Source organism: Ambystoma mexicanum, chromosome 10 (assembly GCF_040938575.1).
Source record: "Ambystoma mexicanum isolate Mex_15411 chromosome 10, UKY_AmexF1_1, whole genome shotgun sequence".
Lineage (NCBI taxonomy): Eukaryota > Metazoa > Chordata > Amphibia > Caudata > Ambystomatidae > Ambystoma > Ambystoma mexicanum.
Window position 1 is genome coordinate 1096365033 of NC_090932.1, and position 16642 is coordinate 1096381674.

At 45.3% G+C, this 16642-nt stretch overlaps 1 protein-coding gene across 1 annotated transcript in view; it reads right to left on the minus strand.

Moving 5' to 3' along the window:
- TGOLN2 (trans-golgi network protein 2) overlaps nt 1–16642 on the minus strand; it is a 196803-nt gene that overhangs the window by 107560 nt on the left and 72601 nt on the right. The window contains exon 3 of the mRNA XM_069618937.1: nt 5358–5441. Coding sequence (XP_069475038.1) covers nt 5358–5441 — 84 coding nt within the window. The remainder of the gene's footprint in view (nt 1–5357; nt 5442–16642) is intronic.

Genomic DNA, 16642 nt, shown 5'->3' on the forward strand with positions numbered 1-16642 from the left:
AGCAACGGTTACACCGTTTATGCTAGTCTTTCCAGGTAAACTTGCCCTTGCAACGCGGGCAAAACCTAAAGGGTGTCCTCTCCATTGCTGAGGAAATATTTCACTGTGATAACAACCCCGAGGGAAAGGGAGGGGAAAAGGAAAGGCATTCTCAGAGATTAACAAGAAATGGCCCACGACCCCACTCTCGCTACTGTCTTATGGCCAGCGAGGCCAGGCCACGTGTTCGGCAGCGCCGAAGGATCTCCTCCGTCTCGTCCCCCGCCGACGAAGTTCTTACTCGGCGGAGAAAAGGCTTCGCAGCTACGTCGAGGGAGGGATCTTATGTAAATATATATTAATAAATAATGACCAAAGGTCGAGTAAATGAATTTGCAATGTCTCTCGAGGAGCTCCGCTTAAAGGCAACCAATATCTGGGCGGAAAAAAACAATCCGAGGGACCTCGACGCGTGAGGGCTTGTGGGTACACCGCACGTCACTATAGGGATAGTGTTACAGACACGCCTTGTCGACGTCCCCTTTTCGACTACGAAAAACAAAATCCAATACTCTGCAGTGACCACTGGATGTCGGACTATGCACAGCATGTGATTTTAAGCAGATTAACAAACATCAGAAGTATATATTTCGACCAATATGAGAGATGATTGTAGGCCCCCTCACATACCCCCCTGCCGCCCCCCAACATGGTTATAAAAAATAAGAACTTGGTTTCTTAGTTAAAGTATTAACTAAAAGGAAAATGTTGGGGTGTCCAGGAAAGGTCCCAATGAGAAAGAGGGGTTCATGCTGCACGCGCCATAGTGCTCCGGGGAAGCGCCGAAGTTGGCACAATGTTGCAATTTTACATGTATCCAGCAAAGTTAATGAGATCTGGATGTGTGTTACTTTGTGTTTAGGTTGATCCATTTAAGATTTGGACACACAAAAATCAACAATTAAATATACATTCAAATGGGTATGGTGTGCCACGAAGCACCTAACAGCTGGGCAATGAGGAGCTTTATAATGTGCATGCGAGAAGGAAGATTTGCCATGAGGGAACCACTGTGAAGAAGATTGATTAGTTTTAAAACATGCATGCACCGACATACATACAAACAAACATGGGGGTCAAGAGATCTAGGTTGATTACAGTTTGGGGTACATGGGGAATGTACACATCTATTTGTTGTGCGTTTTTCATAATTTGGCCAGACCCTGCAGCCAGGACTCTGCATGGTGAACTCTGTGAGATTGAGAAAACTAGTTTTGCAAGGTTTGGAGGCTGAAGGAAAGGCAATGAGTAACCAGTACATTTACAACCAACCAGGTTGGGTTTTTATGACCTGGCAGTATTGCTATCTTTTAAGAAGGAGATGCTATCTATTGTGCATTGGAGCTTGTCACTTATTGTTCCGGCCATCTCTTTGAGACCAAGTGATAAACCTGGGTTTAACAGAATGTATTGCAGACAAAGTATCATGTATCTTGGAGATTTACGAAGAGAAGAAGCAGAGCTGGGACAAGCAGTAGGAAAGGTTTCTCTTTTGGCAACTTTCTGTCCATAGTTTCTATGGAACCCCAATCTTTTTGCTTTGTTTCTGAACCTGTTCTTTCTTTTTGGAGAGGAAGTAAAGCCTTCAGCTGCACTTCCCGAACCTTTTGCTAATTTGTTATGGTGAAAAACTAAGGTAGGTTTGTCCCATTGACAACCTCAGATACTGGTGCTAATAAGCAGAATAGTTAAAAAGAAGGTGCATCAGAGGTTCACAAAAATAATTTGTACAGAATGACAGCCCCTCCTGGGGTAGGGGTTGAAGCTAGCACATGGTTTACCACAAAAAGGACCCCTTTTAGAGCTCATTACTAAAGACAAATATTGCATTTGTCTCTTCTAGTAGACTTTTTGAATGCTAGATTTGAAATTTTATTTTCTATGCACCAATGTTATGGACCTATAACTGTATAAATTATGTAGTTGGTTGAGTATCTACCATTGTTATTCTGGACGAAACAAAAAACTGATTTTTACTGTATGTTTCATGTTATTGTGTCGCGTTATCCCCTTGATGGAATAACGGGAGCACTTGGCATTTACAAATTGTCTGATATTTTGGGACCATTTTTGTTTGTATGCATTGATTTGCAGATGTATGAGGTTTTTGTTCTGGGGAATTGCCAATGTTTGGGTTATAAAGAATAAGTCTCCCTCTACAAATTGTTGTGTTATTTTTATGAACCTCAGATAGACATTCTGTTGAACGTAACATTCCTTCAGACTACCAGTACTGGGAAATCAGGTTTACCCTTTTACATTTTTGTAACTTTTCAACATTACACACAGCCTCTTACAATGAAGTGCAATGGGGCTACGCTTGTATCACCCTAGCTTTTTACCTTTGAGATTTTTGGTCGCAGCAGATATATTGTTACAATATTTGTGTTACTTCTATCATGCACATTCGCGTTTACTGCAAATAGCTACTAAAAACGTGGATAGTGCCCAAAAATAGCCACGTCACGAGATCTACGCTTGTTCGTTGGCCATATTATTTGGCCATCCTCCTGCCTTGCTAGGTCAAGAAATCCCATTTACAGGTCATGCACTTGCCTGGGAAAGCTGCTGCCTTCACAGGCTAAAGCTGTCCAGGAAGTGGGTGGGACCGTCTAGTCCCAGTCTACATCCACGGTGCAATTGGGTCTAGGTGTGGGACAGGAGTGACACCAAGAGTCCCTGATTGGACAACTTCTGGCTGTTTGAATGGTGTAGATCCTTACCGTTGGTGGGCTTGGACAGGCTGGATTTTGGATAAGGACTCCTCCTGAAGCCATTCCTTCAAATCAGTGTTGCAGTCAAGAAAAAGACTGAGGATCCAAAAAGGCCAGGAATCCCTTGTGCTTCGACCCTTAGACTGATGGAGCAAACCAGTCTCCATGCCTTCAATGATCCAGCGGTCCTTGGACGAGCCGGTGCACTGACCAGCTTTCTTGTGGGCTACAACACCAGAAGCGTCGCTGTACCGAGTTTGCTCCTGGAAATTTGGCGGTAGCCAGCTCGTTGTACGGGTCGCCTTCCCTGTGAATTTCAGTTTCCCAGCCTCTAGGAATCCTCTCCTGCAGAAGCTTCTTCCCCCCGCGATTGGAAGGATGCCTGCCGTAGTCTATATGCAGTGACCGTTGCTGAAACTTGGTTCTCACTTTACTGCATTCATTTACATACCTCTGGTAGTGTTTACGTCATTTGAATGCATTTTAAGGACCTATGGTGAATGTATATATTATTGAGTATTGTGAGATATCACCTGCTAATTTCATTTTTTTTTGGTGCGTGTTTAAGGCCTAGAGAAAATATTGCATTTGTATAGATTCCAGTCTAAATTGTGTGCTTCACCGAGTGGACCCATTGTGGACCATTGATCCCACTCACACACTCCAGAGAATAGACTCAACTGCTTTCCACGTTTACCTTGATTGAGTTTTGGCTAACCTTTCAGGGTTCCTTGTTCACTATGACCAGGGTGGCCTAAAATGGGACAACCAGGCTGGATTCTAGAAATCCATCTTAACAACGAGCAATAACTGAAGGGAGCATGGGGAAAGGAAAAGATGAGAGTAATAGTTCAATTTAGCAGAGTGCAGGGTAGTAGTAAAAAAGTAGACTCCTTGTAGAAAGCAAGGTTGATTTTTTTGTGCAGCAGTAGAACCAGTGCTCTAGGGGAGCTGCCAGAGTGCTTGAAGGAAGTCTCAAGAAGATCTAGACATGGGGCCAGAGAGTTGGGCTGGACTTTGAGTGACTTTAGAGGGAGGGTGAGGGGAGACAGGATAGACAGTGAAATGCAGAAGAGTGTTCAGAGGCTGATGGGTCAAGAGGAGGTAAACGAATTTTAAAATGTAGGAATGATCAAGTAGGTTGCCATGAACCTTGGTTTGCAGATTATGGAGGGAGACCAGGGAACATTCAAGTGCCAAGTGTGATCGTGAAAACAACCATTCTGTCCATTTAGGACTGTCTCTTTTACTCACAAGTATCCCATATTGGTTAGGGGGGACACTAAATTACAACTATTTTTCTGAAGATATTTGTGTAGCTCATTTCATGAATTGTCGGTATGCGCATGTCGTGTGTAATGGCATGTGTGGCGTCAAACAATGGTGGTGGCAGCAGGTAGGTTTGGCTTGGGATCCAACGCCGATTAATTTATGGGGTTTTGCTCCCCCAGCCCCCGCTGAAACCATAACCATAATGTCACTTTTAACCAAAGATTACTCAATGATACACCTAGTTCACAAGAAAGGTCATACCTTCAGTACCCAGAGGGAATGATCAGCAGCAAATGCCAGTGAGCACTTTTCCCCTCAGGGCATTGCACTCTTATTCAAACTTTATGCCGAGTCCCCCTTTCAGTAGAAATATTGTTGCCAAGCTCCTCCCCCATCCCCGTTTCAATATCTGGTTATATTTTTATTTTAAAAGCAGTCACTGGACTTTCTTTTTGAAGAGCATTGCGCCCCCCCCCAGACATCCTTTACCCCCCTCACCCACTTAGAAGAGCTATCCCCACAGTTTGAAGATCCCTAGACCATGTCCCGTGCCCCTAATCAAGGTACCCATTTTGATCACTTCAGCTGCGGGATGGCCTTAGGCCAGACTATTAAACATGCACTGCCACTAACTGTTGAGGAGCGATAATGTATCTTCCATGTGTAAGAAAAGCAGTGATGTGTGTGTAGTATGTCCACTTTTGGCAATTCTTCACAGCACATTCAGTGATACTGTGCAATAAAGATATGCTATACACAGACACCTTGCCAGCTATGGTTTCTACAGCAACCATATCTAAACCACTGCCACACGTTCATGGTGTATGTGTGCTGGTGGACAGGAAATCGGATCTTCACAATCATTACACTTTATTATGGGTTGTATTGTGTTGGCCGCAATATCAATTTTAAGTAACCTATACCAGTTTGGGTACTATTGGTGTTGCAAAGCGGTTTGTGAAATGTACAAACTCTTATGTACATGCCAATTGTGTTGGCATATATTGAGTCATGAACAATGCATGGCAGGCAATGAGCCATCTAAAGTGCCTACAGCGTATGGCCTGCAGCCACTATGCCCAGGACAAGGTACGTAATCAGGCACTATATGTGGTCACATTGCCCCCTCTCGGGGTGAACAGGCCCTAGCTAGACCACTTTGCAAGGAGGCATGGCCTATAGGCCATGACCCAGGCTTCCCAGAACAGAAAAAAACAAACACTTAAATTGACCACTTATCAAGAGACACGCAATCAATATCACTTGTGATTTAATTGGCAGTAAATGAGGGAGACCAAGGGGTGGAAGCGATGGGATGGGATGCACATGTACCTTGTGATCCAAGCGTTGATATTCCCCAGAATTGGGACGCCGTCCTCCTTTGCCTCGCCTCCCCTCCAGGACAAAAGCGATGATCTGTTAGGAAGGGGACAAAACAAAAACAATGAAGCGCACCTGCCATTGCAGTGGGTTTTTTATTATGAAAAACACAGTGAAAAAGAGCATTTCTTCAGAAATTCAACTTCCAAATTAGGAGAGAAGTGGATAAACGGGGATCTCTACCTCAATGTCCACAGCTCTACTTGCTCTTGGATATATCCATGGAACATGCCAAATGTATATTTTACAAAAAATATAAAAAACTTGCCTCTTACTGAGAGCTTCTTTCTTTCCTCTCACTACTCGAAGTGTAATGTACTCTTTCATACTATGGTGCCTAGATACAGAATTTCCTGTGAGGTTCCCTTTGTTTAGGATATGCACGATAAAAATACCTCAAACGTATTAATGAGTTCTACACAGTCTACTTGACAGATTCTTTGTGGTTTAGACAGGACACTGGACAGAAAGTTAAAGTTACTAACTATAGTGATGGCTGTATTCCTAATCTATAGTCCCCTTTCCACCTTAATTGCGAAAAGTCGTCCCAGTAGACATGAGACTGTAGCACTTTGCCAAGGGCAAAATTAAAAGAAAATAAAAGCTGAGGGCACGGGCACATGCAAGCTATCGACTGGCAATTGCCATTCCCTTTTACAGCCAGTGTTTGTTATATGAGGGAAACTAAATGGTGACGGAGGGCAGGTCAAATGGAAGAAGGGGGAACTACTATTACAGTAGATACTACAGAAATGTTAACTTACTTCCGTTCAGTCTTCTTTCCTCCATTGAGCAAAAGCTCTGTTATCCGGCACCATTAGATTCTCAATGGTGCCAGATAATAAAAAAATGCTGGTTAACCACATGTCTGCTGTCGGAGGGACAAAGCAAAAAGGCTGGATATCCAAGCTTCCTGGCCTGTTTGCTCATTTACCCAACGCCAAAACTTTGTTATCCGGCATTTCCTTAACTGTACCGTTATATTACTGTCAATGGAGGTGCCAATTAATAGAGACAAAATGAAAGTTGGTTACCCTTAAGATGTGCTCATGCGCCCATTATTGAGAAATCCATTGATTGGAAAAAAATCACACGACTTCAATTTAAGATTGATATTTGTCAATTTATCTTGAAAGATGTTGCCCTATGGTGATAACACGTGTTTCGACGTATCCAACGTCTTTTTCAAATCAGGGCCATTATATAGCGTGGATGTGCATATAATTGTCAGGTTTCATGTCCAGTCATGGGATAATCCCTGCTACCTTGGTTACTTCGTTGTTTCTTTCCGTCCGCGTACCTTACATTGGGGACAAGAAAAAAGTCATCTTCCAAATTATAGAATGAGGTCTGCACATACCATACGCTCAAAGGGTGTGCGCATAAAAGCTGTCAAGGCCCCGTTGAGTGGGGACTCCCAAACCAGGAAGAGACTATAAAGTGTCAAAAGGCCAACTAGGCACTTGGTTTTGCAATGAGAACCCACTCTTGGTCAAATGGATATAAGCCCAGACTGCAAAAAACACATGCACAGGAATCACGGTGAAGGACTGATGAAGCCAGGCTGGATACACAAAGAGGGCATCATTAAGAGATGTCTGGAGAGGATATCAGCACTTCTAAAATATGCGGTAAAAACGTACTCATTTGCTGTAGACTGTCAGATACTGAGTGTATTTGATATGATTTTATGTTGGTCTCACTGGTCCTCCATGCATAGAAGTAGAAGGTTGCTGAATGGCAATGAAACAGCTAAGAAAAAGATGGGCGAGGGATGCATGTATGATGCCATGAGTCGATGTAATCAATTTTGGACTAGAACCAAGCCAGATTTGCATATGGTCTTTCCCCTTTTGTAATGGGCTTGGCAGCCGAAGAAAGATGGTCTGGAAGGTTGCCCAGAGCAATGCCAGAGGTTAAGATTAATTCTAAACCTTCCAGCCATCACCCCTTTTGTTTTGCCGATTCCAAGAGTGCCAGTTGGAGCTGAGCTGGCATGCATGAGGATGGACAGGTGGATTGGGGTTGAAAGCCAGAGCTGGAAATATTCAAGGGAGAAAAGACCGAAAATTATTTTTCCGAAATAACCTTCAGTCTTTTCTCCCCTGAACATTTACGACTTGGCGCCCACCCCCCCTCGCACCCCAACCCAAACCCACACACCTACAGTACCTTTTTTATACCGGCAGAATGCGAGCCATTGGGGCACCACAAAGCAAACGCCTACCAAAAACGCAAACCAGGCAAGCAGAGGGATGCATATGCTGCAAATTGTGTGACAAACTGCACTCTAGTTGCGGAAAGGGCATGTTCCGGCACTTCCCTTCACCCTTCGGTGAGGCACATTATAGGGCTTGGTCATGAAGCTCCAAATTGTCGTTATTAGCTTCTTTGCATGACGGAAGACTGAGCTCAGCCACATCGTCCCAAGATCTGCACAGCCACCAGAGCTCTGTTCCGACTAAGCTGGCCCCGTCGCTCCCACAGCAGCCCTCCAAGGACACCAACTTCACCGAAATTCACACAGATGTGGATCCCACACAGATTCTCATTTTGTATAAACATTCCTGAACAAACCAGACCAAAAAGCTTTAAAAGTACACCTTCTGCGTGTCTGTTAATAGCCCAATATCCCCCTTGCAGGCTGCTAACAAAACTGAACACAGCTGCACTTCAACGTTTTGCAATCATTGTTGCACAACTCGATGGCACTGAGCTTGTGTAGGGCTACTGTCTCTAGCAATTACAATAGAAGCTGTGGTTTTGTCTCTCCCTGCAATGACAGTTCAACTAAGGTAAATTTGCTATATGTCTCGCTGCAGTATTCAGTAGATCAGCCTTGTACAGCCGTGAGCAAGAACAGCCCTTCTTATTTGGCAAGAAGCCCTCACTCCTCACCAGTATAATTTCTACATATAGTCTCTTTGCAGGCAAAAGCAAGCAGGTGCTAGATAGATAAAAATGTTTTATTTACAGGTTCATGAATCCAGTTATTGCTCAAGTTGCATGATAACAGAGGAAACACACCCACCAGTCCAGGAAACGTCCAATTTAACCGAGGAAAAAAAAAGCCATAATGGGAGATATGACATAATTTCGGCTGTTCGAAAATAACGAAAAGCCGAAAAGTTCGACCAAATCTCCCATGCAATGGCTACGGGGGTATCCGCTTGCACCCATGGGGGGTATGGCCTGGTGAGCCAGCGAAGAAGATGGCTTCCTAAACCAAGGCAGAGAATATGCCCCATCTCAGCATACTGAATCCTATTTACCTGTATGGGCTCAGACTTCTGAAAGGGTCACGACAGCGGAGATCAGAGTACCTGCGACGCTAGTGCCTGGGTTCGCTGAACACTGCTGCTGCGGCCTACGTGGTCCCACACCACTGCTGATCCGGCCGAGGTGCGCCTGACCACGAAGCCTATTGGAGGCTCTAAAGCTGCATGCCAGCGTCAGCCGCACTGCCGACTTGCACCGCCCTACACTGCCATTCGCAGAGCTTGTGGGGCTGCCCCTGCTCTGGGCTACCGGCCTGACCAAGTCACGGGTGGGTCTCGGGGCTCTGGCTCTTGAGAGGTCGGTTCCTGGACCTGCCGCCCTGGCTCGCTACTACAGGCGCAGCAACTAGGAGGACTATCAGGGCATACTGAGGATTGTGTTCCTGGCTCACCCACTGGGCTTGCTGTAAGAGCCCTGCTGGTATTACCGCAGGTTCTAACCTGCATCGTGCTCTCGTGGACTTGGGTGCCCTGCAGTTTTGGGCCCCAGAGGCTTTTGGGGCAAACCACCCTCTTGAATCAGTAATCACTCTACAAACCTGGAGTGTTGACTGCTTGGGGTGGCAACAGTGCATGAGCTCACAACACAGTCTCCAGATCAAAGTATATTATAATTACTACCACAGACTTCACACCAGGAGTTCTGTGCTATAGTGGGGTCAGCACTGGTGGATACTCATCATGGCTAAGCCAAACAAAAGCCATAAAGGTACGGATATTGCTAAAACTATTGCAGACTCAGGACAAAACCAGGAAGGGAGATCTCTCTACAGCCAAGGTTCACACTGTGAATGACTCCATCTGAAGGTCCAATGTGGGCTACCAAAACAGACCTTCAGCATTGGCTCATGCAAATTGAGACAGAAATCCAAACCAGCATGTCCGAGGTGTCTTCGAAAATAGCGAAAATAGCCTCACTGGATAATCATCTGGAGGAATCAGAAAAGCGCCTAGTGTAGGTGTAGACGACGCTCTGTGAGCAATCGTACAAATCCAGCGAATGGGCTCACTGCATAGTGGTCCTGGAGATTCAATGTGAACAGCTGGAGTTCAAGCAAGAGAATACAGAGAATCGTTCCCAGAGAAACTACATCCGTTTATGGCGAGTTCCGGCCCAGATAGTTGAGGCTGACCTGGCGGGCTTTGTCGAAAATCTATTCTAATCAATCATCAGGCTTCCTGAAGAGGCTGGGCTCAAATTAGACCGAACCCATTGGACCCACACTCCTACCCAGACTCAGTGATACATTCCAGATGTGCTAACCAGAGTCCACTGCAACACTGGAGGAAATAATGGCCGCTTCTAGAAACCTGGTCGACTTTAGCTCCAGAGACACCAATATCTTGCTGTGTCAGGACCTGGCCTCCTCGACACTGGCCAAACAGAAAACCTTACTACATATGACTGAACGGCTGATGGAAAGGTGGATCCTATATAGAGGGTATTTTCCTACCACGCTCTTGGTCAGGAATTCGGGTCAGAAATGGGCCATAAAATCAATGCAGGACACTGAGCAGCTCTTGAGACCTGAGGAGCGGACGGAGGTCCTCTCCTCCAGCTGGGTACCCAATCGCTCCCTACGGGAGGGCCACCTCTCAAGTGGGACCCTGGTCCCGGTTTGGAAGAAGTCGCAAACTTGATATCTGGAATGTCCAACTTGATCTATTTAACTGACGAACCCTCATTGGCCCTTGGAGGACGGAGGGAAACCGCTCCACTTGTGGGGGCCATTACATCGGATTATGCTGTTGGTTATATACTCCATGCTGGAGGAGAGGGGTAGATGATTATAGGGCTATGTCACTGCTGGTTCGGCATCACTCCATTGGTGGCATCAGTCAAGCATTGTTTATTTGGATGCTGTGGGTTGGGGGATGGGAGGTTCATACAAAAATGGCGGCGAGACAACTAGGTCACAGACTGGATTGTGTTTGATGTATCTGGATATTTCAGCACTCTATGAATGAACACAGGAGCCCTATGAAACTGAAAGCCTCCCTGAATATGCTTCGACGGAATCACTCTGCATATTAACGTGGCATGTTCAGGGCCTTAATTTCCCTATGAAAAGGAGATCATGATGAAATTATGCGACTTCACTTTTATGTGCTTCCTCCAGGACACTCACTTACTGGGGTTGGATGAACATATATCACTTGACGGCCCCAAAGTGTTTGATCAAGTGGATTCTGACTGCATCTGAATGCTTCTTATGGATTTGCCCCAACTTTCAAGCAATGCCTCCTCACTAATTACAATGCCCCTACTACAAAAATCTAAATTATTGTCAAAGCTACTCCAACGATACTAATTACAAGAGGCACCAGGCAGGGTTGCCCTCTGCACCTCACACCTCCTATTTGTTATGTCTACAGAGCCCTTCACTAAAAGGTATAGAGATAATAGCAGAAGGGGAATAATGTTGAAGGCAAAGAATATAAGCTCTCCCTCTATGCGGATGATGTCCTCACAGTGACTGATGTGGTTAATTCGTTTGGAGCACTTACGGAAGAGCTGAGGCAGTTCGGAATGGCTTCTGGGTTCTAGGTCAACTATTCCAAATCCCAAGGTCTACCAATTCGATCACTTCAGGGGCAGAGTGACAGGTGCTGTGGCAAAGTTCTATAAAATGGCCACATGAATCAGTAGACTATCTGGGAGTACGTATCCCACCTACCATAGCTAATCTCTTTCGTCTCAACTTTCCTCGCTGGACAATTGGAATTGTGAGAAACCAGAAGGTGTCTCATCCTACTAGTCTCCGTGTATCTCTCTGTGAGGTGGCCAGGGCACGGCCATTGCCTTTGGATCCGGACCCTGGGGATGGACCAGTGCGGGAGGATCACCTGGGAGATGGGGACTTGGGGAGTGGGACACTGGATGGTGAGATGCGGTATCCCGCTCTTTCCGGTAACACCTTTACCCCATCCTATCAGATAGGATACATAGGAACTGTAGCCCCACCCCCCCTTCCTACACAAACGTTCACACAGAAAGCCTGCTCTGGGAGAAAACGGACCAACACCCGAGTAGTATACCTGAGGTGTCGCAATACAATGGTCAAGCGATTACTGACCATCACATCTGACTTCCATTAAGCTTCCCCACACGGATAAGGCGGATAAAAGGCGGGACACGAAAGCACACTCTGAGCGAGGCAAAGCACACTAGGAAACAGCAGTTTCGAGACTGCAGCTGAAAAAGAGAACAACGATGGCAAAGTAGGAGGGGAATCGCAAAGAGGGCAGTTCCCTTGACCTTTCCGACAAGAAACTTACTTTCAATAACCCTGGAAATTAAAAGACCAGGAAACCAGGCTGAAGAATTCTGTATTGTGTGTCAGATACCGTGGCCCTCCTGCATCACTAATCAAGGCGGGGCTAAGTAGCAGCCGCTGTAGTACTGGCCTTGGCTCCAAGAACAAAGCAGGATCAGTGAAATCAACACAGCCGGTGAGTTGGGGAGACCGACACAAGACCTGTCAGTGTTGAAGCCAAGGTTTCAAGCAGCAACATGGCGAGCACTGCAATGAACATGGTTAAAATGCGTGTGTTAAAAGACGCAAGTCAAGTTGAACTGTTGATGAATGTTTGAATCTTGAAGAGACTTCATTACAATATATTTGACAAGTGATCCGGCATCGCGTGGGTGCTCAATCGAAGGACTAAGGCGTCCAGCTAAGAATTGAGAGTCTAAGTGGTCCTGCGACAGGTCAAGCCAAAATACAGCACACAGTCAAAATTTTGATACAGTAGAAAGTTTTTAAAAATAAGATAAATTTGGTCCGAACCCAGTGAAGGGAGACCAACTGAAGGTGCTGTGTTAAATTGGGTCTGAGCCCGGCGAAGGGGGGCCCAGAGTGAACAGTGTTTCACCCAAGAAGTTGTGCATAGGAGAATTCTGAAGAGAAAGTAACTTTGAATGTTTGCCCCATCAGGCCCTCTGAAATCAGAGACTTTGAATGGCAAAGAGACTTTGGCAGAGAACGTCCTGATACTGAGATTTTTAACTGCATCCTGGTGCTAGAAAAGCAAGAGTATGTGCTAAGATCGACTGTCCTGCCTTGTCCGTGCTGAAAATGTGGGGAAGGGAAGGTAACGACTCAACTATCTTGACAACATATTTCTTGAACATTTCTCTTTTGCACAACATTGTTTCCAACACCATTTGTATTCAGAAGTAAGGATCGGCAATAGGTTTATTAGTATAGGCCCTTTTATTCTGACCAGACTCTAATAGGACTGCATCATTATTATTTGATGGTCGCAGCTTGCTCCCATCTTTAGATTTAGGATTAGATAGGCGTTATTCAAACCCAATTGAAGTTCAATAAACCCCCTTGAACTGTGATCACTTGTGTCTGCATTCACGGTTTGATACCATGCCTTCCTTACAGAAGGCCAATCTCCTGGATAGGTCGGGGTTACTGCAGTAAAAATGAACCTGGTTCCTAAACTGTTACAGATCACTGCCTGGCCCTGCATGGTAAATCCCGGATGGGTATTTAGACACCTTGCCTGCAGGAAAATATAGCAAGGGAGGAGGGCCAGAATCTCCAAAAAAGTCCTCACGAGAAGTACTCTGATGGGGGCAGGGGGGGGGGCTTAGGATCCGGGACATATACAGATATAATATGGCAGCGCAGTTCACAAATCTTTACGTGGGGTCAAACACACACCCTGGCTAGATAAACGAGATTCATCCCAGATTCCACTTTTGCAGCTACCCTTTACGAACATTGGGGACCAGCATGGAGCTCGTACTCTATATTCAATTGTTCACCAGAAAAAAGATAAAGCACATTGCGGGGGAAAGGCGGTTCCTCTGGGATTAGGCCTGCTATCCCCAGTCCTGTGAAACTCCAACTTTGAACCGGGCCTACATATTAAGAGTTTTGAGAGTTGGGAAAGGGAGGGAATTTAAGCAGTTCTACGATGCTGGTGCCCAAAATGTGTTGAATGCAAGGCCAAAATTAATAAGAGAGAGAGTCAGGGACGCCCAGCTGCATCAATTATCACAGGCAGAGGTAACGAACAAGGTAGGCTACAAGATCTAAGTGTGGTTGAACATACCCATCTCGCTGGCCTGGCAAAAGCCAAGGTATCCTCCCTATAGAAACTTTTAATCGCTATGACCCTCAGGAGCTCATACCCTACATGTTCAAATGGGAGCAAGACTTGGGTCAGCAAATTGAGGAGGACTCCTAAAAAACGATATGGGCCAGGAATCAACGCGCAACTAGATACACTACTGACAGGGAATGATTAATGAAGGTTTGTAATAGGTGGTACCTGCCCAGCAGCCTTGATTAAATGAATTAATCTTACCCCTGGAGTCTGCTGGAGAGGGTGTAATGATACAGTTACGTTCCACATGTGGTGAGTGTGACAGAGCTCAATACTTTTGGAAGGAGGTGCTTTCACATATTAAATCAAACGCAGGTATTAATCTACCCCTGGATCCACCGGATAATACTTCTGGGAGATATGGGGGATGGCATCTACCCAAGTACAGGTAAGGTAACATGGCACGCCTGATCACTTATGTCATGGTAGCAGCTGAGATCACACTGGCTAGGAATTGGAAAGCTCAAGTGGGTCCATGCGTTAAAATGTGGTGGGGAAAGATCTGGGAGATTTTGTCAGCAGCTGAGAAAAATCACAGCTCAGTCACTGGGAAAATATACGAACGATGTTAATGTGTGACTGCCGTTTATTGAACACACTCAGAATGCTCTTCCTCCTATGAACAAACCCAACACAAATAGGTTTCACGGTTATGAATGTGTTAAAGAGTATGGGATGTTAAGCTTCAGGTGTGGCATGGGACTCCATGCTGAGCAGAGCCTGCGTCACTAATGTAAGAGCAACAGAGGGTATTGCTCAGACCAATCCAACTGTCCAAGACATATGCTTTTTGGTCATAACTCTGATCTTGTAAATGTCTTGCTCTACCAATACATAAAACGATTTTCTTTTTTTTTCATACACAAGTACTTTGATTTTATTTTGAGGGGGGGAAAAAACGTGTAGCTGTTCCAGGACAGGGAGCGTTTGTGGACTGCTCATCATAGTTGTCCTGGGAGGATAGCTCAGCAGCAACGTGCGCGCCTTGGAAGCAAGACGACACGAAGCAACACAGTTTCGATCCCTAGGTCCACGATTAAAAACCCCTGGGTGTTTAAGCGTGTTATAAATTGCAACTAACACACAACAAAAAAAAATCCTGTAACAGCGCCTCGATGCCTGCGGGCTCTATGAGCGCTTTAAAAATGCAAATAAATAAATAGTGTTGACACAAAAATATGGACTGATCAAGCTGGTTTTATGTGGGCAGCAGATTAACATCCACCAGGTCCTCCACATGGTTAAGGCAATGAAAAAGAAAGAAATCTGTAGCCCTACTCACTCTAGATGCTGAGCAAGCCTTGAGCGGGTGGATGAGGTATTCTTGACAAGGTTATGGTAAAGCTAGATATCAGTCCACACTATTAGATGGGCGTTTGGAAGGTATGCTACTTCCCTGGCAAAAAATCAAAGCTAATGGCCACATCTCTGATGCTGGGAAAGAGACTCAAACGGGCTGGCTGTGGACCCCGAGTTTTAAACGGACAATGAAACTATTGGTAGCCAGGATGAAGGCTAACGCAAATATCTCTGAGATTGGGATGGAACCCAGTGCGTCACTGGCGCATTTTTGCAACCGCCCATAATTATCACGTGCTATTTGCCGTTTCTGCACAATCCTTAAAACAGACCTTTTTGTTCCGCAAGAAAAAGGCAATTTATTCCTGCCTCTCGAAGGGGAAACGCTGATGGAAGTCCGTCAGGCCCGCACTCAAGCTTACTGAGTGAAAATACACTTTTGATTGCCAAGGCCCCTTAAACTTTCAATGTGCCCATTTCCTTTTTTTGGCCACCAACCCCCTCGGCAGACTTACACCCTGAAACCAACGAGTCCGCAGACCCCTTCCTAAAATTAACCAGGACATTCCATAAAACACTTTCAATATTCATTTGACCGGTCGTGGGAACGTCACTGTTCTCATGGACAGATCGCAAGAAAATAACTTTCTTGTGAAAACATGAAAACAAACGGAAAGAAAGTCTACCCTTGCCCTTCCGAAACTGTCAAACAAGCCCATTGCTCCAGGCCATCCTCCCCACCGTCACCCTGAAAGCAAACATCTACTTCAATTAAAGTGAAGGCACCATGTGAGATGTAGAAAAGATAGTGGCACAGGGGCACCCTGCTCTCCACCAATTGTTTTAAAAATATGGATGGATTTGCACCAAACGGCACATCTGCACCACTTTGTTGTACTTGTTTCAAATCGGAACCACGTGTTCAATCAATACACATTTTCACTATGGGAAAACCAATGCAAAACGTAAAAATAAAATATGAAAAATAAGACACAAACGTTTTTTTCAAAGCTTTATAACTTTGCCAACCTCTCTGAATTTGGCAAGCATGGGACAGAAAATATCAGACTTTCATACTACTTGAAATGAGTAATGTTATTCGGAATCACATTTTTACAAAGTCAATGGGCCTCATTATAAGGTTGCCGTTATCCTGGCGGTATTACCGCCGGATTACAACTCTGCCAGACTAAGTGTCGGTAAGGGTGGGAAATCCCTATTCCATGGAGACCCTTAGGACTCCAAGGGTTGGTTGGAGGGTGGGGGGAGGGGTACTTGCCAGTATTACCGGCCCCAGTAATAGTGGCTATTTTTGCTGGTAGGGTGGCGCAATTAACTCCAGCTTTTAGCTAGAGGTTATTCTAGCCACCCCATCGGCTAACTTGTTGTTGGCTGGTGCGGAAACATGTCAGTATACAGAAAAACCAGAACGTTATTTCTGCACCGCCCAACTTGTAATGAGGCCCAATGAGCCTTGGGTTTCACACGATTTATACCGTCACCCTATAATATATATATATAAATCTTGCTGGT